Here is a 26,175-nt window from a genome sequence, read left to right on the forward strand (position 1 = left end):
CCAAACATAAACGAAGTGTGAAAAAGATTATGAACTGAAAGTGGAGACAATGGATGTACTGTTCCCTGTGTATCTGTTTGCTGTGTAACACAGAAACCCCCAATAAAAAACTTGTTTAAAACAACAACAACATTATGAACAAACCACCCTGTTGGGTAGAGTGACTGGCCGAAAGCCGCCCACCGAGCATCACGATTGAGTGGAGATTTAGTCCTGGTCTCGCCATGTCTCAACACTTCCAGCGGCTACACCAAACTGGCTCTCAGACCAAGTTCTTTGACTGTGGATATTTTTCCATTTAGGTTTAGTTGCAGAAATGCAACTTGTTGCTCCAGACACAATATCTGGTGCCAAGAAGGGGTTAGGTATACGCACAAGTGCAATCTTTTCCCATTAGTCTGGTATAATATAGGCCTCTCTCTTAATGTAACTATTTACCTGTTGTGCCACCACATACGCTCAAACATTTCTGTGATGAAAATAGGGATGTCCCATTCTGTAGTGATAACTTTACTATTTATACCCCCACACATCTTAACTGTGCTGCCCCAGCACTCTGGGCAGTTTCCAACCTACATAAAACATAGTAAAACAAAAAGCAATTAAAAAAACCTTCCCTATACAAGGCTGCCTTGGTTCAGGGTTGGATAACTCCATGCCCTCCAACGAAAACAGGGGCATCCTAAGGCAGGGGTCTGCAACCTTTAAGACAAAAAGAGCCACTTGGACCCATTTCTGAAGGAAAAAAACCTGGGAGCCACAAAACTCGTCATTATAAAAATAACTTTTTTGTCACTTTTTTATTATTTCTTTGTTTGACCCCTCAGAATTACTCCTCCTCATAGAAATAAACGTTAAATTAACAAGTTACCTTTTTGTGTGTGTTCTTCACTCTCCTTCAAAACAGTGACCAGCGTACATGCCCCCTTTCAATGCAGTGACCAGCGTACATGCCCCTTACAATGTAGCGGGCGGGTGGGAAGGTGACGTCGGGACTGTGCGTGACTAACGCACGCACCGCCCCCATGCGACGTCACAGCCAGTACAGCGCCCGCCACAGTGGGGAGTGTCGGGGCGCACAATGCGCCTCCTCCCCTCGCTAGTATCCGCCCCGGAGCCGCGGCAAAGGTGTAAAAGAGCCACATGCGGCTCCGGAGCCGCAGGTTGCAGACCCCTGGCCTAAGGAAAAGCGGGATATTACAGGAACAAATCAGAAACCAGGATGGCTTCTCTAAATCAGGGACGTCCCCGGAAAATAGGGACACTTGGTGGGTCTGCAACCAACTTAAGAGACATAACATATATATCATTAAAAAAAGTGGGGAGGGGGAGGCAAGGAACCACTACCACTGTCTTTAGAAGAGGCACTCACTAAAGGTCTTGATTAATCTTCTGAATGTTGGGAGAAATGTCCCCAGGGAGACTTCACAACCTTGCAGTTTGGAAGTTGGAAAAGCCTGAGCAAAACCAGCAGAAAGTCCCTGTAAATTTGTCGTGTGGAAAGCTAATTAACTTAACTCTATGCCCCTCCTCAAATGTAAAGGAAGACTCAATGGCTGCAGAAAGTAAGTTTTAAATGCAGTTATGCATAGTCCAAATAAATGACCAAGGCTTCCCTAAAGCAATACCAATTAATTACTTGGCCACTTGGGGGCAGGTTAAGATAAACAAATGTCTACCCAGAGTAACACTTTCATGCTGCATAGTTTGATCTCTCGCACCACCTAACTGCCGACTGTACCTGCCTTGTGTTTTGCTTCCTGTGGAGGAAGCTTCCCTTACTAGCAGGTGAGGGTCCCAAATACCTGCGTGTTTGGCCGGAAAGTCTGCGCAGGTGGAATGACACAGGCAAGCAGAAGAGTGTCTCCACTCAAAACTAGCCCAGAGTAAGGGGCAGTTGGGTTGCAGCCTTAGTCTGGACCCAAGCTTGTGGATACTTCCAGAAATGCGTAGGCGATGCCAACAATCCCAAGCAATCTGAAATGACCCAAAATACAAAACCTGGCTTCCCTGAAGGCCTGCAGAGTTTGATCTTTGGAGGTCTTTAAGCAGAGGCTTGACAACCATATGTCAGGAGTGCTCTGATGGTGTTTCCTGCTTGGCAGGGGGTTGGACTCGATGGCCCTTGTGGTCTCTTCCAACTCTATGATTCTATGATTCTATTCTATGATTCTATGATCTGTCGCAGAGAGATTCTTAACAAAGTGTACCACCTAGAAGTTAACTGCCAATTGTACCTGCCTTCTGTTTGTGGAGGAAGCTTGCAAAACCTGTCTTTTATTTATATGAGCTGCTACAAAGTGAGAGGCGGCAGTCAGTCGCTTGGTTTGTTTTATCATATTAGGGCAATGTTTGTCTGCATACCTTCATAGATGTGCCTGAGTTCTCTACAACTCGAGCAGTGGGTATTTTTATTTTTGTATTTTAAAAAGGGAAACTTTTTTTAAAAAATCCAATCGGACTCCTTTCCTCCAGCTTAAGTTTCTACCCTCCTTTTTATACTTATCCTAAGTATAGACCAGGGACACGGGTGGCGCTCTGGGTTAACCCACAGAGCATAGGACTTGCCAATCAGAAGGTCGGCGGTTCGAATCCCCATGACAGGGGTGAGCTCCCGTTGCTCGGTCCCTGCTCCTGCCAACCTAGCAGTTCGAAAGCACGTCAAAGTGCAAGTAGATAAATAGGTACCACTCTGGTGGGAAGGTAAACGGCGTTTCCGTGCGCTGCTCTGGTTCGCCAGAAGCAACTTAGTCATGCTGGCCACATGACCCCAGAGTCGGTCATGACTAGACCTAATGGTCAGGGGTCCCTTTACCTTTCTAAGTATAGACCAGGTTCAATCACTGCCCACTGCCTTAAGATGCTGGTTTTTTTATTATATGCTTGAGTCCAAAACAGAGATTCTGGGTAGACAGGTCTGCAGGAATGTCAGGGTGCTAATATTACGGGGAAGCGTAGGTCCTCAGCCCATGTCCCTGTTGATCCTCCTTAGTTGCTTGGCAATACCTGCAAACACCTATCCAATACTGTGGTTGCAAAGCAGTAATGAAAATGTAAGCCAAGTTTGATGTACTTATATTATTATTATATATAGCAGCACCCTGAGGGGGGATTTTTCCACTTTAAAACAGCCAAGTGAATAAGTCTAAAGTGAGCATTCTAGCTAAATGCAAACCTAGCTGACATCAGGTATGTGCTGTTGCATGCGACTGAGGTCATCTCCCAAACACCCCGTTCCTCCATCGTGGCCCTCAATGGGCTTATTGGATCCCTTGGGACAGAGGTGACTTGGCCACTGTTCTCCATGCTCTGGTAGCCTCCAGACTGGACTATCCCAATGCACTCTACGTGGGGCTGCCCCTGAAGGCTTTTCAGAAGCTTCAACTGGTTCAAAATGCAGCCGCCAAATTATTGGCTGCTCACATAACCCCTGTTTTGAAACAGCCTACACTGATGGCCAGTGCATTTCACATTATGTAAGGTTTAAGGGAAATCTTAAAAATATATTGTAGGAGGGCGGTAAGGGATGTGAGGCTACCAATAGCAGCCAGGCAGCGTGTTGCCCTATCTTACTTCTCTGAGCCTCAGGTGAGAGGAAATGTGGTTCGGTTTCTCTTTTACCTGGGGTCCCAAGAGTTATGGGGTCTCCTCAACTTCATCCACCCTGCCTGTTTGTCCTCTCCTCGTCTCACACTCCTGTAACTTTTCTCCCAAGGCTGATTCCCCAACGAGGGCAACACAAAACTGTGAACAGCATCCCTTAGTAGCAGGCAAGGCTTCCATCTACCTGCATGTTTAGTCAGAAAGTCTGTGCAGGTGAAGCAAGCAGAAGGATGTCTCCACTCAAACCTAGCCCAGACTAAGGGGTATTTGGATTGCAGCTTATTCTTACAGAAATGCTTAGAAACCCAAGCAATCTGAAATGACCTAAAATACAAGACCTGATACTAGCTTCCCTGAAGGTTACAGAATCCAACGGAGGGCTTCTTTGCTCCTCCAGCTCGAAATGAGTTCAACTTGTTCAATCTCCTGATTGTCTAATTTCCAACTATATATTTTTCTTTTGTTAGAGAAAACCATGATTTTTGTTTTTTGGTAGTTCACTACTAGTTTCTCTTCTCTACAATATTGTGATAAGCTGTTAAGAGCTCTTTTAAGGCCCTTCTGAGTCTGGGACAGTATAACCGCATTGTCTGCATAGACTGCCCACATAAATTACAGTTCCTCTACAGCACAAAAAGCACAACAGCAATTCTAAGATACCATCGTACAATGGGAGGAAATTTTATTCCTGCCACAATTAAACTATTTGCTGCAAAACCAACAGCACAAATACTATACAATACGGCGCACCACTCATCTCCCTCTCCAATCTAGACCCATACGAAAAGATACAATCAGGTTTCCTTAGATCACGCCTACAAACACCTAAATGCGTCTCAAATGCCGCCCTACGACTGGAAGCGGGCATATACAGCATCAAAGCCAAAGTATGGATAAGAACTTTATGCACTTGGCTAAGACTTAACAACTCGCCGGTTGGACTACTTTCCCTGATGCTTCTTGACAAATTCCAATCTAGTTGGTTGAAGGGCACTCTCAGAAAACTGGCCACATATGGTCTCTCCCCAGAGTATTTATTAAGTTTAGAAAGGGGAAGGGCCAAGAATATAATCAAAGAAAGACTCAGGGACATTGAAGCCCAAAATGACTTTAGTCAACTTCCGATAACTCATAAACTCCTATTCGATTCCCAAAGTCCCCATTTAGCAAACTATCATAATGCCAAACACCGATGGGCATTTACCAGGGCCCGCTTTAACGCTCTCCCTTCAGCTCTTCTAGAGGGAAGATACAACAAAATACCGATCGAACAAAGAGTATGCCCCTGTAACATCAACGAAATAGAAACCATCGGGCATGTCATCTTATATTGCCCATTATATCGAGACTCAAGAAAAGAGCTGATCGAGCTGATTCTGAGGAAAATACCTCGTAGTACAGACGACACCTATATCAGACACCTCTTAGCTGACAAAGACCCCGAAATCAACAGGCCTGTGGCGAAGTACTGTTACATTGCAACAAGAATAAGACGAGCAATGATGACAGCAACGGAGTTCAAATTGCAAACATCGAAGGAACGATAATAAACAGTAGTGACATTTGAATTGAATCCTCAAAACCTTAAAAGTCGAAACCTGGTCATAAACATAAGTACCAATCTTGTGATTTGGCCATATCTCCACTGTTATCTGTAGTACAATAGTACTTATATTGCCATATTTTATTTTATAAATTGTTTGTTGGTCATTGACCGTATTAAAGATATTTGAATTTTGAATGAGTTCAACTAAGGCCTAAGCATGCCGTAACAATAGTTCCAATATTCACCCCACAGCGATTTCTATCAGTATCAAAACACTTGCCCGATTCATCAGAGAGAAGTAACAAAGATGCTGTGTACTCTGAGAAGTGGAATTTAGAGGATTTTAAATGAAAACCCGAAAGCGCTGAAGCTGTGGTCCTGAGGGAGGACCCCAGAGGAGCAGTGCTCAAAAAGGAAGGAAGGAAACAATATTTATTTATTTTCACAGTATCCTGGCTTTCCTCAGAAGAACTAAAGCCAGCATTCATGGGTCTCTCTCTTGCTCAGAGCACTTTCTTCACTGGAATTGAAGAAAGAAAGAAAATTCTCTGTCCAAAGAGCCCTTTCAGTTCCCTTTTAAAAAGCAGCTAGTTGAATTATCTTTTTGCCCCTGAACACTGTACTGGGATGAGGGGGGGGGGTGCAATGGAATACAAGATAGGAGAAGGTTGCAGAAATCTAGGAAAGGGATGTTCAGAGCATGGACCATGGTTTTTGCTGAGATGATGGGAGAGGAAGAGCCGTATTTCTGCAGCTTTGTAAAGGGAGAAGGGGCATAAATCAGCAACAAAGGGAATACAGAAGACAAAGGGTAGTGTCAGGGAACTGACATCGGAGGAAAGGGAAGTGGTAGGGCTCCCAGAGACTGGGAGAGAGTCAACAGCCAAAGCAGGGACCAGCAGGGGGAGCGCGGGGTCTCTGGAGGAGGATCTCAGTAATGCTGAGAGAGACGCAGCAGCCCAGGCAGGAAGCAGCAGGGGAGAGAAAGGGGTGAGAGACACTTCGAGCGAAAATAGCGGGGAGGTGTCAGAAGCAACTGCAGGGAGACCTATGCTTCGCCGGAAGCTGTCACGTCGTGAGTCCAGGAGACGCGTTTCCGTTAAGGAACTTCTTTGCTGGAAGCGCTTCCGCAGACAGCCACTGTCGGACTCTACAAGTGACTAGAGCAGACATGTCTGAGGAGCTCTGTCACACACAGAGGTTTGTGGGGTCGCACAAACTCTGAAGGGGCACTATTTTAAGCACAAGCAGCTAATCATCCCCTGATAGCAGTCCGACAGTCTCTGTACGCTGCCTGTGCAGGAGAAAGCATCATGAGCGACCCAGCAGGAGCCGGAGCCGCAGGGGGTGGAGCTGGTCCAAGCTTGGAAGACAGATACCGAGCATTGGAGGTCCAACTTGCGCTGCAGACGGCGAGGCTCGAGGAGAGGAGGGCTCAAGATGCAGACAAGAAGGGGAGAACCACTCAGTTCCCCAGAAAGGTACCAGGATTAGTGCAGAAGTTTGGGGGGGACCCCAAGGATTACCATGCCTTTAGGACTGAAATGCAATATGCCCTGAATGTGCAGTTTGATGAGTTCCCTGATGAGGAATCCCGAGTTGCTTTCGTAATTGGGCATCTTGAGAAGGGGGCGCGAGATTGGGTTCGACCCCTGATGGCAACGCACAACGATATCCTGAAGGACACTATGAAATTCTTTCGTGCAATGGATATCATGTTTTCCAGCGATATTGAGGAAGGGGTGGTGCGCAGACAGCTAATGGCTTGCAAGCAGGGAAGCAGATCTGTCCGTGAGTACTGGACTGAATTTACCATGCTGATTCACAGATTGGGGTGGGATTTATCGGCAGCACCCATTCAGATGCTATTTGAAGAAGGTCTTTCTTCAGCTGTGAAAGACGAGCTGGCCAGGAGCCCCAGGGCGGTGTCTATGGATCAGCTGACCAAATCTGCGCTGACCATTGGAGCGCGCCAGGAGGCAAGAGCCTTGGAGAGGCGGGAAGGGAGAGGGGAACGTTGGAAGGAGTTACGCATTCCAGACATTCCTGAGCCAGCTTTCCCGCCGGCAGAGCCGATGGAAATCGGAACAGCCCGCGCGCGCGCAGTTTCAAAGCCCAGTGAGGGGGCGAAGAAGGAGGGAAAGGGAGCCAGGAAATGCTATCTCTGCCAACAGCCAGGCCACTTTGCCAGAGTCTGCCCCCAGAGGAAGGAATGGCAAGGGATGGTGGGAACTGTTGAGGGGGAAGAGCAGGGAGAAACGGAGCAGGTAAAAGCCAACGCCTGGTTGCCAGCAGGGCACTGCAGCCAGGCCAAAGAGCAGTGAAAGTGCCCCTTCCCCAAGTGCCAGTGCCAGAAGCTCCTCGACCTGCTCTAGTGATTGAAGTGTCGCTAGAGTTGCAAAATGGACACCCCCTAAAAATAAAGGCGCTGTTGGACTCAGGCAGCTCCTGCAATTTCATGAGCAAGGAGTTTGCTGCTGAACACCAGATACAGACTATCCCCTTAAGCAACCCCCTGCAGGTGACCACGATCGATGGCAGGGAACTGTTGGGAGGAGGCGTCAGCTTGCAGACCATCCCAATGATAATGAGGGTGGCAAGGCACACAGAACTGATAGCGTTTAATGTGGCCACCTTGGGAGGCGCTCCCATTATTTTGGGAATGAGCTGGCTAGCCCTACATGATCCACTGGTGGGCTGGCATCAAAGAGTGGTTTCCTTCGGTTCCGCACATTGCTTAGAACACTGCAGGGGGGAAAAGGGGTCAGCAGGGGCCCAAGCCACCCTAGCAGGGACGGAAGTGATGGAGAAGGGGAAGGTGCCATCACAGTATGCTGATCTCAGCGACGTGTTCAGCGAGAAGGAAGCTGACCAACTACCCCCGCATAGGCCCTTTGATTGCCAGATCAATTTACTCCCTGGAGCACAGCTTCCTGTAGGCAGGTTGTATGCCATGTCAGACAGGGAGATGCAGGAGTTGCGAGCGTTCATTGACAAGAACCTGAAGAGAGGCTTCATCAGAGAGTCCAAGGCAGCGGGGGGTAGCCCAGTGTTTTTTGTGGATAAAAAAAACACGGACAAGCCGAGGCTGGTATGTGACTTTCGGGCCCTAAATGCAGTGACAGAGCCGGTGGCTTTTCCTATGCCCAGGATTGATGATATTTTGACCAGGGTGCGAAAAGGAAAGATTTTTACAAAGCTGGACCTAAGGGGGGCGTACAACCTGATACGTATAAGGAAAGGGGATGAATGGAAGACCACCATGTTCACCCCTTTGGGGGCATTTGAATACCTCGTTATGCCTTTTGGATTACAAGCAGGCTCCGCGTGTTTTCAAGCCTTTATGAACCATGTACTGGGGCCTTTGCTCTACAAGAATTGCGTGGCCTTCTTAGATGACGTGTTGGTGTATTCGGAGAATGAGGAGCAACATGTGAGAGACGTCTGAAGATGAAGAGGATTCTTTTAGGGGTTTCAGCTCCTCACCGCCCAGAGGAGAGAGTAGGGGCGGGGGAGAGGGGGGCCCTGGAGGGGAGGTGGATGTCAGGGAACTGACATCGGAGGAAAGGGAAGTGGTAGGGCTCCCAGAGACTGGGAGAGAGTCAACAGCCAAAGCAGGGACCAGCAGGGGGAGCGCGGGGTCTCTGGAGGAGGATCTCAGTAATGCTGAGAGAGACGCAGCAGCCCAGGCAGGAAGCAGCAGGGGAGAGAAAGGGGTGAGAGACACTTCGAGCGAAAATAGCGGGGAGGTGTCAGAAGCAACTGCAGGGAGACCTATGCTTCGCCGGAAGCTGTCACGTCGTGAGTCCAGGAGACGCGTTTCCGTTAAGGAACTTCTTTGCTGGAAGCGCTTCCGCAGACAGCCACTGTCGGACTCTACAAGTGACTAGAGCAGACATGTCTGAGGAGCTCTGTCACACACAGAGGTTTGTGGGGTCGCACAAACTCTGAAGGGGCACTATTTTAAGCACAAGCAGCTAATCATCCCCTGATAGGTAGAAAGCTAAGGCTACATGCCTGTGAGATACAAAACTCTGAAAGTTATTTGTTTGTTTGTTTGTTTGTTTGTTGTTGTTGTGGTTGTCGTCATCATCAACAACAACATTTCCATACCTTCCATGACCATCTAGTACCCTATGAGGGTGAATCACAAATTAAACAAAACAAAACAGCATGTATTTTTTTAAAAAAAGCTTTCTACATGCAGGGAAATATCTCCTGAGTTACATATACAGATCTGCTAGCATGTTTCCCTAACTCCATCAAAAAAACAAAACAGAACCCATAAACGCAGATACGTGCATATAGTATTTATATGCACAGTTCATTCTCTTATTTGCCACAGAATTTGATTATTTTTTTTAAAGGCAGAGATCTGGTTAGTTTTGACGCAGCACCTCGATCCCAAAAATAAGGATGCACTTCTTCCTAGGGCAGTATGACCTCTGTTCCAGTTCCTTTAAGATTCTGATTAAATGTTCTGGTTGTTAAGCGGGGGGGGGGGGGAGTAGTTTTCAGACACACATGAATTTATGCTGGTTTATTAATGCATGAGCATATCCTGGGGGAAGGAGGGGGGAAATCACTTTATAGCTATATCCTAATTTTATTTGCTGATGGGATTCAATTTAGTCACTTGCTAATTTGCAAATGGGAAGTGCCCTTGCTGGGGGCACACAGGTGGCACTGAAGACGGAAGGCAGGGAACAGTCATGGTCAAGGAAGCAAGGTACAGTGGTGCCTCGCAAGACGAAATTAATTCGTTCCGCAATTCTCTTCGTCTTGCGGTTTTTTGTCTTGCGATGCACGGTTTCCCATAGGAATGCATTGAAAATCAATTAATGCGTTCCTAGGGAAACCACCTTCTGAAGGCTGGGGGGGGGACAAGGGCTTTTCTTCCCACCCCCAGCATTTTAAAAAACCCTGGGACAGCGGAGGACTTCTCTGCTGTGCGGGGCTATCTTAAAATGCTGGCGGGCGGCATTTTAAAATCGCTCCGGACAGCGGAGGACTTCTCCGCTGTCCGGGGCGATTTAAAAGCCCCTGGGAAGGCAGGCGGGGGGGACAAAGACTTTCGCCCCCTGCCCGCCTTCAGAAGGTGTTCCCGCCCCCCGCCCCACTTCGGAACAGCTTTCCGAAGTGGGGCGGCGGGGCCAGGTGTTCCCGACCCCCCTCCCCACTTCGGAAGAGCTTTCCGAAGTGGGGCGGTGGGGCCAGGTGTTCCCGACCCCCCTCCCCACTTCGGAAGAGCTTTCCGAAGTGGGGCGGCGGGGCCAGGTGTCCCCGCCCCACTTCGGAACAGCTTTCCGAAGTGGGGCGGCGGGGCCAGGTGTTCCCGACCCCCCTCCCCACTTCGGAAGAGCTTTCCGAAGTGGGGCGGCGGGGCCAGGTGTTCCCGACCCCCCTCCCCACTTCGGAAGAGCTTTCCGAAGTGGGGCGGCGGGGCCAGGTGTTCCCGACCCCCCTCCCCACTTCGCAAGTGCTTTCCGAAGTGGGGCGGCGGGGCCAGGTGTTCCCGACCCCCCTCCCCACTTCGGAAGAGCTTTCCGAAGTGGGGCGGCGGGGTCAGGTGTTCCCGACCCCCCTCCCCACTTCGGAAGAGCTTTCCGAAGTGGGGCGGCGGGGCCAGGTGTCCCCGCCCCCCCTCCCCACTTCGGAACAGCTTTCCGAAGTGGGGCGGCGGGGCCAGGTGTTCCCGACCCCCCTCCCCACTTCGGAACAGCTTTCCGAAGTGGGGCGGCGGGGCCAGGTGTCCCCGCCCCCCCGCCCCACTTCGGAACAGCTTTCCGAAGTGGGGCGGCGGGGCCAGGTGTCCCCGCCCCCCCGCCCCACTTCGGAACAGCTTTCCGAAGTGGGGCGGCGGGGCCAGGTGTTCCTGACCCCCCTCCCCACTTCGGAAGAGCTTTCCGAAGTGGGGCGGCGGGGCCAGGTGTTCCCGACCCCCCTCCCCACTTCGGAAGAGCTTTCCGAAGTGGGGCGGCGGGGCCAGGTGTCCCCGCCCCCCCCTGCCCCACTTCGGAACAGCTTTCCGAAGTGGGGCGGCGGGGCCAGGTGTTCCCGACCCCCCTCCCCACTTCGGAAGAGCTTTTTAAAATGCTGGGGGTGGGGAGCGAAGCGCTCCCGACCCCCAGCATTTTAAAATCTTCCCAGGACACGGGGAGATTTTAAAATGCTGGGGGTCGGCAGCGAACGCTTCGCTCCCGCCCGCCAGCATTTTAAGATCGCCCGGGGCAGGCGGGGGGGAGGCAGGCGGGGGGGAGCAAAGACTTTTGCCCCCCGCCGGCCTTCAGAAGAGGTCCTCTTCTGAAGGCCGGCTGTGGGCGAAAGTCTTTGCTCCTGACCGCCAGCATTTCCCTATGGGCTTTCGTCTTGCGATGCAAGCCCATAGGGAAATTCGTCTTGCGAAGCGCCTCCAAAACAGAAAACCCTTTCGTCTTGCGGGTTTTCCGTCTTGCAAGGCATTCGTCTTGCGGGGTACCACTGTACTTGCTTTGTGAAGAAAGACTGGCAAGGAAGCTGGCACTTGTGTGTGTGTGTGAGTGAGTGAATAATCTGGAACTGTCCAATGGAGGAGCATTTTTTTGTATTATTATTATTAACAAAACAACAACAACTACTGGAGACGTCGGAGATTGAACCTGCAAGAAGGTCTTCCCCCAAGTCATTTCAGCTGGGGCATTCACACAACAGAATTATTCTATACACATTTATTCAAACTTAAGTTCCATTGAATGCAATGACACTTACTCTCAGGTAAGCAGACACAGAACCGTAGCCTCAGAATCTGATAATGCCTGCAGAACCGGCTATACATTTATTTGGCTAATGGTAACAATCTGGTCATTTTGCAAAATGCCATCCTATTTTAGAGTTTAGCTCTCTGCAATTCTTTTCTAGACCAACTTTTACTCTGAAATCTCTTTCAAGATCACAATATTCCCTTAAGGCAATCCCCCCCCCCGCCCCGTTTCTGTCAAACTGTTGAAAGAGTTCCATTTATTCTTGCCTTCCACCTATAAAGCACACTCAAGTTTGTGCTCATTCTATCAAAAAGAGGTTCTCCGAGTAAACATAATCGACATATGCTTGACTTTACAAAACTATTAATCTCTCTTGGTAGATCTAGTTGTTCAAACATGGAAAGCAATGCACCATTTAAAACACACACACCTACCTGTAGACTGAAATAGCTAAAAATGGTACTGAAAAATAACAAGATCCACCTCTAACAAGCTCTAGGCCTACCAGTAATGGAAAAAACTACTAAGCATTTTACTATGGCAGATGAATTCATATTAACCACAAAGAAGTCTTCTTACCCATTTGATATGTGATTACATCCACAGGGAGAGCTATTTATTAGGTAGCTGGATAATGCGGATTCACAGCACAATTCTATACATGTGTGCTCAGAAGTTAGTCCCATGTACTGCAGCCTACGACAAACATCACATTTCTGTATGGTCATGAGAATGTGATAATGCTTAACAAATCAGATAACTCCTCTCTGGTTGCAGCTGCTCTCCAATGACATTAAGGGTGCTTCCAGGAGACAGGTGTTTGCTATTGCAGACAATGTATTTTATCAGATTTTCCACATAAAGGGAAAATCTGGATTGAGGAAGGAAGGGCAGGCTGGTATTTAGATACCAATAACATTGTGAGGACGCTGCAAAAAAACTGTCATGCAAGAGGAGCACTGGTCCCACAAACCACTTCTGCCTGGAAGCACCCTAAGCAGCTACTGTATCGCAAGAGGTTGCCAAATCCACACTTCAACTGCTTTTTGTTCTGCTTCAGGGCCAGGTATGTCGGATTTAGACATTCATTCCTAAATACTCAGAGGCGTTGCCCTCCCCAGCTGTTTGGAATTTCTAGAAATCCGATCCACTGCATTCTTAATATTTGACAGCGAAAAAGAAGCCAGCTCGTTTACCTTCACCCCACCCTGTCCACTCTCCAGGAAGTGAGGAAGAAAGAGGAAAAGCTACCATCTACCTCTACCCCGCAGTAAACAACCTTATGGGTCTTTCTTTAAAGCTTAATATTTGCACAGGCCCGGCCCTGTCATTGGATAGAGTGCGGCATCTTCCCCAGGCAGTTGATGTTGGGTGCCACGAGGGCAATACATTTAAGTACAGTGGTGCCTCGCAAGACGAAATTAATTCGTTCCGCAAGTTTTTTCTTCTTGCGAGTTTTTCGTCTTGCGAAGCACGGTTCCCCATAGGAATGCACTGAAAATCAATTAATGCGTTCCTAGGGAAACCGCCTTCAGACCAGGTCCGGGACAGTCTGTCCCCTGACCTCTTCTGAAGGCTGGGGGGGGAAAACAAGGGCTTTTCTTCCCACCCCCAGCCTTCAGAAGGCTGTTCTGAAGGCTGGTGGTGGGAAGAAAAGCCCTTCTTCCCACCTCCCGCCCCGCAAGCTCCGGGGACAGGAGGGCTTTGCTGCCGACCGCCAGCATTTTAAAAGCCCCTGCTGTCCCGGGGCGATTTTAAAATGCTGGCGGGCGGGAGCGAAGTCTCTGCTGTCCCGGGGAGATTTTAAAATGCTGGCGGGCTCCTGCCATAGCCCCGCATTACCTCTCCAGCCGGGAGAGGGTCACAGGGGGCTGCTTTAGCTCCGCGCGCGCTCTCCCAGCTGGAGAGGTGATGTGCGCCTATGGAGGCTCCTGCCATAGGCGCACGTCACCTCTCCAGCCGGGAGAGGGTCGCAGGGGGCTGCTTTAGCCCCGCACGCGCTCTCCCAGCTGGAGAGGTGACGCACGCCTATGGAGGCTCCTGCCATAGCCCCGCGTTACCTCTCCAGCCGGGAGAGGGTCACAGGGGGCTGCTTTAGCTCCGCGCGCGCTCTCCCAGCTGGAGAGGTGATGTGTGCCTATGGAGGCTCCTGCCATAGGCGCACGTCACCTCTCCAGCCGGGAGAGGGTCGCAGGGGGCTGCTTTAGCCCCGCACGCGCTCTCCCAGCTGGAGAGGTGACGCGCGCCTATGGAGGCTCCTGCCATAGGCGCACGTCACCTCTCCAGCCGGGAGAGGGTCGCAGGGGGCTGCTTCTCTGCTGTCCCAGGGAGATTTTAAAATGCTGGCGGGCGGGAGCGAACGCTTCGCTCCCGCCCGCCAGCATTTTAAGATCGCCCGGGGCAGCGGAGAAGTCTCCGCTGTCCCGGGAAGGCAGGCGAGGGGAGCAAAGACTTTTGCCCCCCGCTGGCCTTCAGAAGAGGTCCAGGACCTCTTCTGAAGGCCGGCTGTGGGCGAAAGTCTTTGCTCCCGACTGCCAGCAATTTAAAACAGGTCCCCGGAGATTTCCCTATGGGCTTTCGTCTTGCGAAGCAAGCCCATAGGGAAATTCGTCTTGCGAAGTGCCTCCAAAACAGAAAACCCTTTCGTCTTGCGGGTTTTCCGTCTTGCGAGGCATTCGTCTTGCGGGGTACCACTGTAGTTATTTATTCATGCTGCATTATTACTGCTAGCAAGGGGTGTGGGGGAGAGGGGTTTGTGGGATTATTATTATTATTATTATTATTTGCATCAGGTACCAGAATAACTCAATTGATCTTGGGGGTGTAGGTGCCACTTGCCTCAGGCAGCAAAATTTATTGGGCAGGTCCTGGTATTGGATGATCGCAAGGCAACTAATACCAAATAAGATAAATATGTTCTTTTAAAAAAAGATGACCACAACTTCGGAGGACCCAAGGGAGAGCTTGATTGGGCTGGGGTGGGGGCAGGGAACAGAAAACAGCTTGTAATTCTCTTTAGTTTCTTCCTGCCAAGTGAGCATGCTGGGTAGAAGCCAGGGCTACAAGCCTTTTTAGTTGGCAGTTCCATTGAACAAATGGAACTCACTTGTAAATAAATACGCCCAAGACTGGGCAGCTCTTGCTTCCCCTGAGAAGGTCAAAGGGGAGAATTTTGGGAGAGGGCAATAAATAATGCCCGAATTCCTGCAATAAGCTCAGAATGAGCTGCAGGAAACTTCACTTTGCTATATACCTCGAGATGCCTTGATGTCATATAGCATTAACAAACTGACAAGGAAAGAGTAGCCACACACACAAAAATGCCGACATTCAGCTGCTGCCGGAAGCTGAACTTCACTTTGGCTGAGGTGAAACTTCAAAAAGGGCCAAGGGAGTGGAAGGCTGGAATTTAAGGCATGAACTAAATATAACTGGCAAAATCCAAAGCTGAAATGACTCTAGTGAGATATTTAAAATAGTCATATGAGGTGAATTTTGTAAGAGACTCATGATAATTTATTTTGCTGAGGTGCGGGGGTGGAGAATCAGTATCCTAAAGGTTCTCTCAAGCTTACAACTCGCGACACAACCTCATAAATTGTGTTATGTGCTGAGAAGGAAACACAAGTCACAAAATGATGAAATCTGGCTACTGCTGGAAACTGAATGTTGAGTAAATTTGGCCATGCGTAATCCAAGGTAATCGGGACGCGGGTGGCACTGTGGGTTAAACCACAGAGCCTAGGACTTGCCGATCAGAAGGTTGGCGGTTCGAATCCCCACAACGGAGTGAGCTCCCGTTGTTTGGTCCTAGCTCCTGCCAACCTAGCAGTTTGAAAGCACGTCAAAGTGCAAGTAGATAAATAGGTACCGCTCCAGCGGGAAGGTAAACGGCATTTCCGTGCGCTGCTCTGGTTCGCCAGAAGCGGCTTAGTCATGCTGGCCACATGACCCAGAAGCTGCACACCGGCTCCCTCAGCCAATAAAGCGAGATGAGCATTGCAACCCCAGAGTTGGCCACGACTGGACTGGACCTAATGGTCAGGGCTGCCTTTACCTTTACCTTAATCCAAGGTAAGCATTTAAAGGTGTGCTTCCCAGCTTCAGACTGAGCACCCGTCTCCAAGCAATGGAGCCAACCACACAACACTGTTAAAAAACAGACTGTGATGCCCAAGGTATCATTCTCCATTGCCTTTACAGCTTTTGGCTAGGAGTTTGGGAAAGAGGACACATACTGTTATTTAATCCCAAGAAATGAAATCGGCCGAGTATCATGATTACCATCCTTTCAGAAAGGGCACTGAAATATGCAGTCATGCTGGATTCTCCAAATAATGGAAAAAAGTGAAACATTTGACTCCCTGGGGTCACTGAAGATGTATGTGAAAACCTGTGGCTCTTTAAACCTTTATCAATGACTATTTGATATGCTAGGAGATTGCTAGCCAGGTGTGGCCAGTAAGTGCCCCCATTTGTTATAAAATTGGATTTGGCTGCAAGCTGTGAATTTAAATTACTTGATCTCCTCCTGTTCTTTGTTCTGCCTGAGGAAGAGTTCAGGGAAAGCTGAAACCTCTTATTCTTTCTGCTCCCCCAACAAAAGACCCACTTGTACTCCTCTTTAAACAACTTTGTGGATCAAAGGATGCGATTGAGTAGAGTAAGACAAATGTTTGCATACCTCTTCTTGAACACAGGTTTGAGCACTTCTCAGAAAAAGTCTCTTTTCGAGGATAAAACAATGGTGGTGAAGAATCAACATATTCCTGAGCTGTTCCTGGGTTGTTTTGGTGAGGGTCTGCAAAAGCTGTGGGATATCTAGGATTTTCCGTTGTTCCTTCTAGTGACCTACAGGTGGAGAAGGATAAAGAACTGATACCTTAAGCATCGCCTTCTTAAAACTTATTTTACTTAAAAGAGAATTCTACGCCACTTTTCAAGTTCATAGATCCTCCCATATATTCCCACCCACCCACCCATCCACCCAATACTCCCTTTATCATTTGAAACCATGCTCTGGAATCCTCTGCTGTCCAACACCGAGAGGACAGCAGCAAAGAGCAGGGGCATCTCAGTGCTGGCACCACACTATGGAATGCCCTTTCAGTGGAGATTTGACACACCCGAACACTTCTTATGGTTTTAAATAGTGGAAAAGGTAAAATGAACCCTGGAGTGACTATGGGGTTGCAGCGCTCATCTCGCTTTCAGGCTGAAGGAGATGGCGTTTGTCTACAGACAGCTTTCCGGGTCAGGCGGCCAGCATGACTAAACTGCTTCTGGCACAACAGAACACCATGATGGAAACCAGAGCGCACGGAAATGCCATTTACCTTCCCACCTCAGTGGTACCTATTTATCTACTTGCACTGGCGTGCTTTCGAATTGCTAGGTTGGCAGAAGCTGGGACAGAGCAACTGGAGCCCCCATCGAGTGGAATCGAACTGCTGACCTCCTGATCAGCAAGCCCAAGAGGTTCAGTGGTTTAGACCACACCACCACCTGTGTCCCCTTTTAAATACTGGTAGGCAACCCCTAAGGGATGCGGGTGGCGCTGTGGGTTAAACCACAGAGCCTAGGGCTTGCCGATCAGAAGGTCGGCGGTTCGAATCCCCGCAATGGGGTGAGCTCCCGTTGCTCGGTCCCTGCTCCTGCCAACCTAGCAGTTCAAAAGCACGTCAAAGTGCAAGTAGATAAATAAGTACCGCTCCAGCGGTAAAGTAAATGGTGTTTCCATGCGCTGCTCTGCTTTGCCAGAAGCGACTTAGTCATGTTGGCCACATGACCCGGAAGCTGTACACCGGCTCCCTCGGCCAGTAAAGTGAGATGAGCACCGCAACCCCAGAGTCGGTCACGACTGGACCTAATGGTCAGGGGTCCCTTTACTTTTACCTTTAGGCAACCCCTAACACACCTAATTAGGGCTGGTAGACCCTATTTGGCCTTTGAGGCCATTTTTTGCAAGCCATGCCCTGCAAACATGTCAGGTGTGGGTCAGCTGAAGACAGCTCCCTGCTGAAAGATGAACTTGCAGACACTGCTGATAAGTGGTACCTGTAAATTCTTGTTTCTTTGCAAGCGCAGACAATCTGCTCATCCCCAGCCCTTGCAAAGAGCTATGCCTTTGCTTGCATGGTTTGATTTAAAATGCTTCGACTGACATGATGTTGATGTCAGGTGATTGACAAGCAGGTGGCCCCATCCACCTGTCAAAATATAATATGGGACTTGGAGGGGGCTGAACCACCTGGCCTGCTTGTCTGGAAGCTGTTCTTCATCCTAGATTATGAGCATTTGGGTGATTTAAGAAGATCTTCAGCAGGAAAAAAAAATCTCTCCTTGTTATGAATATGTAAAGGCTATTTCCTTTTTGTATGTCTTCACTTTGGTTTTCAGTTTTAACACTGAATATTAAGAAGGCTCTGTGCATGGGGGGGGGGTAGAGTTCCCTGTTATTTAAAAGGTACAATTAACAGCATTTTAGCTCCTTTCCATAACAGCTATCATCTTTGCCCTTGGTCATATAGGTTACTACAGCCCTGCAAACTTGTTTTCAAAGTTTACTGAATTACTAACCTTAACATTGCCAGGCTGTTATTGGCTTTCGCTTAATGTTCTTCGGATTTCTTATTTTAATTATTATTCCAACCCTAAGCCAGCATTTATTCACTCAATTAGAGTTTCCAGTCCTAGCATCTTTTGCATTCATCTGTTCTCATTGGCAGAATTACAAGTACACCAATGCAACTGTAATCAGCAGACATTAATTACCGTGGTCCTGCATACAAGCTACACTGCCACCAATTAGAAGCGTCACCCACTCTGCCGCTAGCTTTCCTCTTCTAATGAATATGATCTATAGGAACAAATTAATCAATTGGTTGTAGGCATAGATGCCAAGATGTTAAAGTCTGGCAGGGCAGTAACCCTTCCTCCCCACCCCTTGACCTTTAGGTTTTTTGTCTTGTGCACTGAACAGCTGTACAACATAAGCTGTGTGATTTATAAATCTTTCTACTAAACAGAGAGCAATCCCATCGACACCAGGAATGCAGCTGCCTCCCTCTTTTAAACAAGTCACATGCCAGAAAATAAGATGCTCCAGAAACTGAGAGTGACGGTGATCACAAATGTGAGCTCTGTCCCAACAACCATGGTGGTTGGCTATATTTCCAGAGAAAAGAGAGTTCCTGGAAGACTTTGAAATTACCTCATTTAAACGCTTGCACGCGCACGCTCTCTCTATATATATATACAGTGGTAAAGGTAAAGGTAAAGGGACCCCTGACCATTAGGTCCAGTCGTGACTGACTCTGGGGTTGCAGCGCTCATCTCGCTTTATTGGCCAAGGGAGCCGGCGTACAGCTTCCGGGTCATGTGGCCAGCATGACTAACCCGCTTCTGGCGAACCAGAGTAGTGCATGGAAACGCCATTTACCTTCCTGCTGGAGCAGTACCTATTTATCTACTTGCACTTTGACGTGCTTTCGAACTGCTAGGTTGGCAGGAGCAGGGACCGAGCAACGGGAGTTCACCCCATCGTGGGGATTTGAACCGCCGACCTTCTGATCGGCAAGTCCTAGGCTCTGTGGTTTAACCCATAGCGCCACCCGCATCCATATACAGTGGTACCTCGGGTTAAGTACTTAAATCCGTTCTGGAGGTCCGTTCTTAACCTGAAACTGTTCTTAACCTGAAGCACCACTTTAGCTAATAGGGCCTCCTGCTGCTGCCATGCCGCCGGAGCATGATTTCTGTTCTCATCCTGAAGCAAAGTTCTTAACCCAAGGTACTATTTCTGGGTTAACGGAGTCTGTAACCTGAAGTGTATGTAACCCGAGGTATCACTGTATTAAAATAAAATATAAATATATTAAAAAGTCTAATGCTTTAGAATAATGCAGCCTCAGTGGATTATAAAGAGAGGGAGGGCATACATATTTTTAATTCAGTGTCCCTCCCCTCCCCCATGGAAGGAGACTATTTACATCTAAATGGATGCTCACGCGAATGTTAATAAGCCAGCAGAATATAGCCATGACTTTGTATTGTGTTGCATTGGAATGTTCTCAAATGGCTCAGCCACTCCTTTATAAGGAAGCAAAAAATACAAGCGAGTGCCAATTTATGTGTGTGCACAGGACCACAGCCTCAGTCACCTTTGTTCATAACCATGCCATCCTTTCCCAGTACACAGAACTATTATAATGTCATGCATGGAAAGATACTGGAATGAGTTGTTGCTCCCTGTCCCCACGGTGACGCCTTTTCTGGCTTGGAAATCACCCATGAAGACAGCTCCATCTGCACTACCCTTAACAAACTACAACTCCCAGGATGCTTTGGGAGAGAGCCACGGATGTTTAAAGTGGCATGATGGACCCCAAAGAGTAGGAGAAATATGGCATACTGTGCATTATTTGGCTCCCTGCTTCCTGACTGTGTCCCGTTTTCATTCTTTAAACTTACCTTCCATTTGAAGGATACGGTTTCCTATTTCTTTCTTCAATATATCGGCTGGACCTTGGGCTCTCCCTCTGTCTGTAATCTGTATTGTGATGAGGTCTCTCAGAGTAAGCCATCTTCTGCCTTGCTGAAGTTGTCTGCAGGTATAAAAAACACAACATCTATTGATTCAGTTTGCTGAATGACTAGCGTTTGCAGAACAACATTGCATTTATTACTCAGTAAGGAAGACAAAGGAGGTATATTGGTGGGGAGGGGCAGGTAATTCTATGTAAGCAAATTGCAACTGTAGTCTTTTTAAAGCTTTTGGTACCATATGTGTCAAAATGAGCAGAGGACCTACCAAGCCCTCAAAGGTAAAAAACAACCACCCTCATACAGTCTGAAGCTGTGAAAGTTAGGAAAACGCTAATGGGGGGGAAATGAGAGAAATACTAAAAACAAATGGAGGGGGAAATCCTGCTTTATTTTAAGCATCAGCAAAACCCATACAATGGTACCTCAGGTTAAGAACTTAATTCGTTCCGGAGGTCTGTTCTTAACCTAAAACTGTTCTTAACCTGAAGCACCACTTTAGCTAATGGGGCCCCCTGCTGCCGCCAGAGCACGATTTCTGTTCTCATCCTGAAGCAAAGTTCTTAACCCGAGGTACTATTTCTGGGTTAGCGGAGTCTGTAACCTGAAGCGTCTGTAACCCAAGGTACCACTGTACATGGAAACAAAATGAATAGAGAGCTCTGTACCCAGTTCCAAAATCATTCATTTAAAATGTGGAACCATCACAAACAACGATAAAATTGATAAAACAATGATTACCGTATTTTTCTGTGTATGAGATGACCCCATGTATAAGACAAGCCCTATTTTTTTAAACACAAAATTAAGGAATTAAGTTGTTTAGCTTTTTGGGGGGTAGCGGAGGTCACTTCCGCCAGTCACTCACCTGCCTGCCCGCCACTGCCGATCGCTTGCCACAACTACTGCCAATTGCACACCTTGCTGCAGCCGCCAATTGCCTGCCTGCTCGCCGCCACCAACAGCCCACCCACCCAATTGCCCACAGCCAATCGCCAGAAGGCCTTGCCGCAGCCACCAACCACCTGCCCAATCGCCGCTGCCTGCTTGCTGCCTGCTTGCTGCTGCCATTAATCGCACGTCCCCCCTCTGCATTCACTATCCGTGTATAAGACAACACCCTATTTTTGCATAAATTTTTTTTGGCAAAAAGGAATGTCATATACATGGAAAAATATGGTAATTCCCAGAAATGCAGCTTCTTTAATTCTGTACCCCCACCCCACCCCCAGAAAGTACATCTCACCACCAGTTTGCTTTCTTCAGCACAGCCAGCTGAAATCTTCTACAGACTGGTTCATACATGCACATCAATAACTTGACCACCAGCTAAATTGCAGTTTAATGGGTGAAGCGATTCAGTTGAAAAGGGCTGTACCTGAGGTCACACAAGCTACTGTTTACAGTCTTCAAGGTAGAATGACTCGTTTACATATACAAGACATACATAACAATGTTGCAGTTGTCAAAACCCTTTTCTCATGGGCTCCACCAGGCAGAGGGCCTTCTTGGTACTGGCACCCACCCTGTGGAATGCCCTCCCATCAGATGTTAAGGAGAGGAGTAATTATATAACATTTAGGAAACGTGTGAAGGCAGCCCTGTACAGGGAAGCTTTTTAAGGCTTAATGTTTTACTATGTTTTTATATATGCTGGAATCCACCCAGAGTGGCTGGGCCAACCCAGTCCGAAGGGTGGGATATAAATAAATCATCATTATCATCACATGGGGAGTTAAAGCCTGCTGTGCTTGCTGCTGCAGAAACTAAGGAATTGTTTGTTTGGGGGTTTTCCATTTGTAGCAAAAAGCATGTGCACTGTATCAGGGTAGTTCATGGGTAGGCAAATTAAGGCCTGGGGGCCGGATCTGGCCCAATCACCTTCTAAATCCGGCCCACAGACTGTCCAGGAATCTGTGTTTTTACATGAGTAGAATGTGTCCTTTTATTTAAAATGCATCTCTGGGTTATTTGTGGGGCATAGGAATTTGTTCATTCCCCACCCCAAAATATATGCCCCCCACAAGGTCGGAGGGACAGTGGACCAGCCCTCTGCTGAAAATGTTTGCTGACCCCTGGGGTAGTTGGATAGAAAGGAGTTGGGTGGAGGAGCCAGGATTCCAACCAATGAAGTCTTCTTCCAGCCACTCCTGTTGTCCCAGATCACTGTTTTGCCTTATACCCCTCAGACGGACAGATTTCACCCAAGGGCCTCTGTTATGGAGCTGCGGCTTTAAGCAAAGGCTCAGGTTCAAAAATGTGCAATTGTGAGTAGAAAACAGGAAGCTGCTAATTATACAGAATCAGACCAGGGGTCCGTTTAAGACTAAGTCAATTCTATCGAAGCTGATCGGCAGTGGTGCTCCAAGATCAATTCCTGGGTATTGAGCTTGGGACCCTTTTCTGCACTGACCTATGGCCCTTCCCCCAATGGGAGAAGCTGCCTTCTTCCTTCTACGCAAGAGCTCCAGGAATGCTGCCCTGCCCTGCACCTGGCAGTTCGGATTGCAGGCTACTCTTTTCTCCCCCCATCCAGTCTGCAAATAGACTTCTTTGCAAAGTTGGATTTGCTGAGTTTCAAGAATGGAAAAAAGCATCCAGATTTTTGGGGGGAGGGAGCTGCTCTCTCCTCCTCATTCTCTGCAATCCAAAAGCCTACCCAAAACTCCCCAAAAAAACTCTACCCAGTTGCAGCAAGAGGAGGCACAATATTTAAACGGATCCCCATTGTGTGGACAGAGTGAGGTGTCAGGTGTCTATTGACATGCGTAGGGCTGCTACCTTTGCTGTGGCAAAATACAGGACAGGGCGGGGCGGTTGTGGGGGGCGATTCCACCCCCAAATCTGATGCTGAAGTGACTTCAAAGCAATCCTTTACAATCTATCACAGCCTAGCAGAATGGGCATGGGTGTAGCCAAGGGGGGGGGGGTTGCCCCCCAAAATCATTGAAAAGCAATAAAAACAATAAATTAACCGAGGTTCTAACCCTCCCCCTAGCAGAAGACTGTCCCCCCCAAAAAACCCTGCCTCCCTTAATGTCATCTTTTATGGGGGATTTTTACCCGTGACCCCCCCAAACCCCTCAACTAATTTTGAGAGCGATCTCATATATATATATATATAAGCTCCACCTGTGCTGAAACCTTTTACACATTCTTTCAAAAAACATGAGTTTGGAGAGGACCCCTAACTTGGCAGAGATTGAGAGAGAGATTCTGAAACACAATACTGTTATCGACGCAGGACGTAACATTTCACACTGAAATACAGGTGGCAACCTTAGTAGCGGGGAGGAGGCTGGCATGAAACCCCCGGACCTCAAACTGGGCGGGAACTGGCAAAGGTTTTGGGGGACCACCCCCCACCCTGCTCTGAAGCCACACTATATTTACTGGTTTGGCGTATAACTCCCATTTCCCTGGGACTCACTCACCTCTGCGCTCTGCAAGGCCCCCCTCCCCACAAGCCCAGGCGCTCAGGACCTTTGCGCCGTTGCTGGAGGCACGTCGGAAGAGAATTCGGGCTCGAAGTGGGAGAAAGAGTCTTCTCTGTTTCCTCCCGAGAGGCTCTCCGGAGACCAGCAGGGCTGCATTTCCTTGTTTCCTTTGTGTGTGAGAGAGAGAAGGGGGGAGAGAGAAAGAAAGAAAGGAGGGCGGCGGAGGGGGAAGGAGAGTGCGCGCAGGTAGGACTCGCCCGGGTCCCGCCCCTCGGCTCTTCTTCTTCTTCTTCCTCAGGGGAGAGGCGGGTTTCGCTTGGCGCCGCCCGGAGTTTCACCGGCTCTCGAAGCCCAGAGGAGTGACCTGCGGAACCTGAGGGCAGCCCGCGGGAGGGGGCGGGCCCAGGAGGACGGAATGGCGCCGCCGCGTGCTCTGAGGGGCGAGGGCGCGCGCGGGTGGCGGCGGGGAAATCAGCCCCAGGAAAGGGAGCAGGTGCAGCGAAAGGGCGAGGCTCCTGTGGAGAAAGGGGGTTTGCAAGAAAGGCAGTGCAAGTAGGGAGCCCACCTGTGGAGGGAACGTGGCCCTCAGAGAGAGAGAGAGGGCTGAGGGCGAAAAAGCGAAGAGTTGATTTATGAATCCTGTGGAACGTCCTCCCACCAGATGTCAAAGAGAGAACAACTACCAGACTTTTAGAAGACACCAACCCTGTTTAGGGAAGCTTTTAATGTTTGATGCATTACTGTATTTTAATATTTTGTTGGAAGCTGCCCAGAGTGGCTGGGGAAGCCCAGCCAGATGGGTGGGGTATAAATAAATTATGATGATGATGATGATGATGAATTGCTTCCCATAAAGTGATTTAACGTAGTGACCTGGGGTGGGATTTGACGATACAATGGCTCCATTTGCACAAGCATTGCAGTTTGCTAGGTACACACATGCTGTTCTGGGGGATCTCCACAAGAAGCCATAAGTCCAGATCTTCAGGAAAGGTTTTATGTTCCCTTGATACATGTCACCTCCAAGACCCAACTGCATTTGTAAAAGGGCAAATTTAAGCATGCTAGAGATACGCGGCACCATAGGGACACGGGTAGCACTGTAGTCTAAACCACTGAGCCTCTTGGGCTTGCCGATGGGAAGGTTGGCGGTTTGTAGCCCCGCGATGGGGTGAGCTCCTGTTGCTCTGTCCCAGCTCCTGCCAACTGAGCAGTTCGAAAGCATGCCAGCACAAGTAGATAAATAGGTACCGCTGCGGCGGGAAGGTAAATGACATTTCTGTGCGCTCTGGCTTCTGTCATGGTGTTTTGTTGTGCCAGAAGCAGTTTAGTCATGCTGGCCAAAGCTGTCTGTGGACAAAGGCCGGCTCCCTCAGCCTGAAAGCGAGATGAGCGCATAGTTGAATTCGACTGGACTTAACCATTCAGGGGTTCTTTACCTTTATATTCTGTGTATGTGTGGTTTTGGCTGGGCTGGAAGCTGGAAAGAGAGAGCCCTGACTCCCTCAGCTGAAGCAGAGCAGAGACTGTGGTGTCTTTGTGACATATGGTTTATTTACACATATATTCAGCCTGAGCCTGTGATGGAGGGGTTCAGAGCACCTTCCTTGCTCACCTAATGCCCAGCTTAATCTACTTCCTAACCCACTAGTCTCTAAGCTTAGCTCTCTTTATCTGCAGAGGGAGGGAGGGAGAACCCCCTTCTTTTGCATATCAAACGGTTTCTTTAATCCTGTGTTGTGCTAACGGATGATTACCTCAAAGGAATTTAGCCTGACTCAATTAACACTTAACTCACGTTGATTCTCTAGGATTATCGTTGTCTAATACACACCTTAGGAAGTTTGCCTGGCTTAATTAACTTTTAACACATGCTAATTAAAGGATTAGAAGCCTCTAGAACACAGCTCAAATATACACATGGATCTATCTTAAATACACACGGGCTATTTTAGATACATGGGTCTATCTTAAATACACACAAATCTGGCTATTTCCCAGTTTAAATACTGCAAGGCTTTTTTAATTCTAACACTATTGGTTCAGGGACTTTAGGGTGTCTTGCACCCATCGACTTATAACAGTACCATTCCTAATTGTCACTAGGGCTACAGCCCCAAGCCCACTTAACCGCAGAGAAAGCGCCACTGAACTCCATACATCCAGTTTCTGAGTAAATACATATAGCAGGTGTGGAGGACTTCAGGCCCAGGGGCCAAACGTCCAGCCCAGGAGGTTTTACACCTCCTGAGCCATGCTTCTCACTGGTCCTGCTCTGCACCCATCTTGTGTGCTTATGCCTGGC

At 48.6% G+C, this 26,175-nt stretch overlaps 1 protein-coding gene across 2 annotated transcripts in view; it reads right to left on the bottom strand.

Moving 5' to 3' along the window:
• The window catches only part of BCL2 (BCL2 apoptosis regulator), a gene marked incomplete at its 3' end in the record, with an annotated part of 209,876 nt that overhangs the window by 4,785 nt on the left and 178,916 nt on the right, over positions 1 to 26,175 (bottom strand). For both annotated transcript variants that reach the window (XM_082234482.1, XM_082234481.1), the window contains 2 exons: positions 20,362 to 20,495; positions 16,574 to 16,740 (listed from right to left, as the gene is read on the bottom strand). In XM_082234482.1, coding sequence (XP_082090608.1) covers positions 16,574 to 16,740; positions 20,362 to 20,495 — 301 coding nt within the window. The remainder of the gene's footprint in view (positions 1 to 16,573; positions 16,741 to 20,361; positions 20,496 to 26,175) is intronic.

The sequence above is a fragment of the Podarcis vaucheri genome, assembly GCF_965113315.1.
Source record: "Podarcis vaucheri genome assembly, chromosome: 8".
Lineage (NCBI taxonomy): Eukaryota > Metazoa > Chordata > Lepidosauria > Squamata > Lacertidae > Podarcis > Podarcis vaucheri.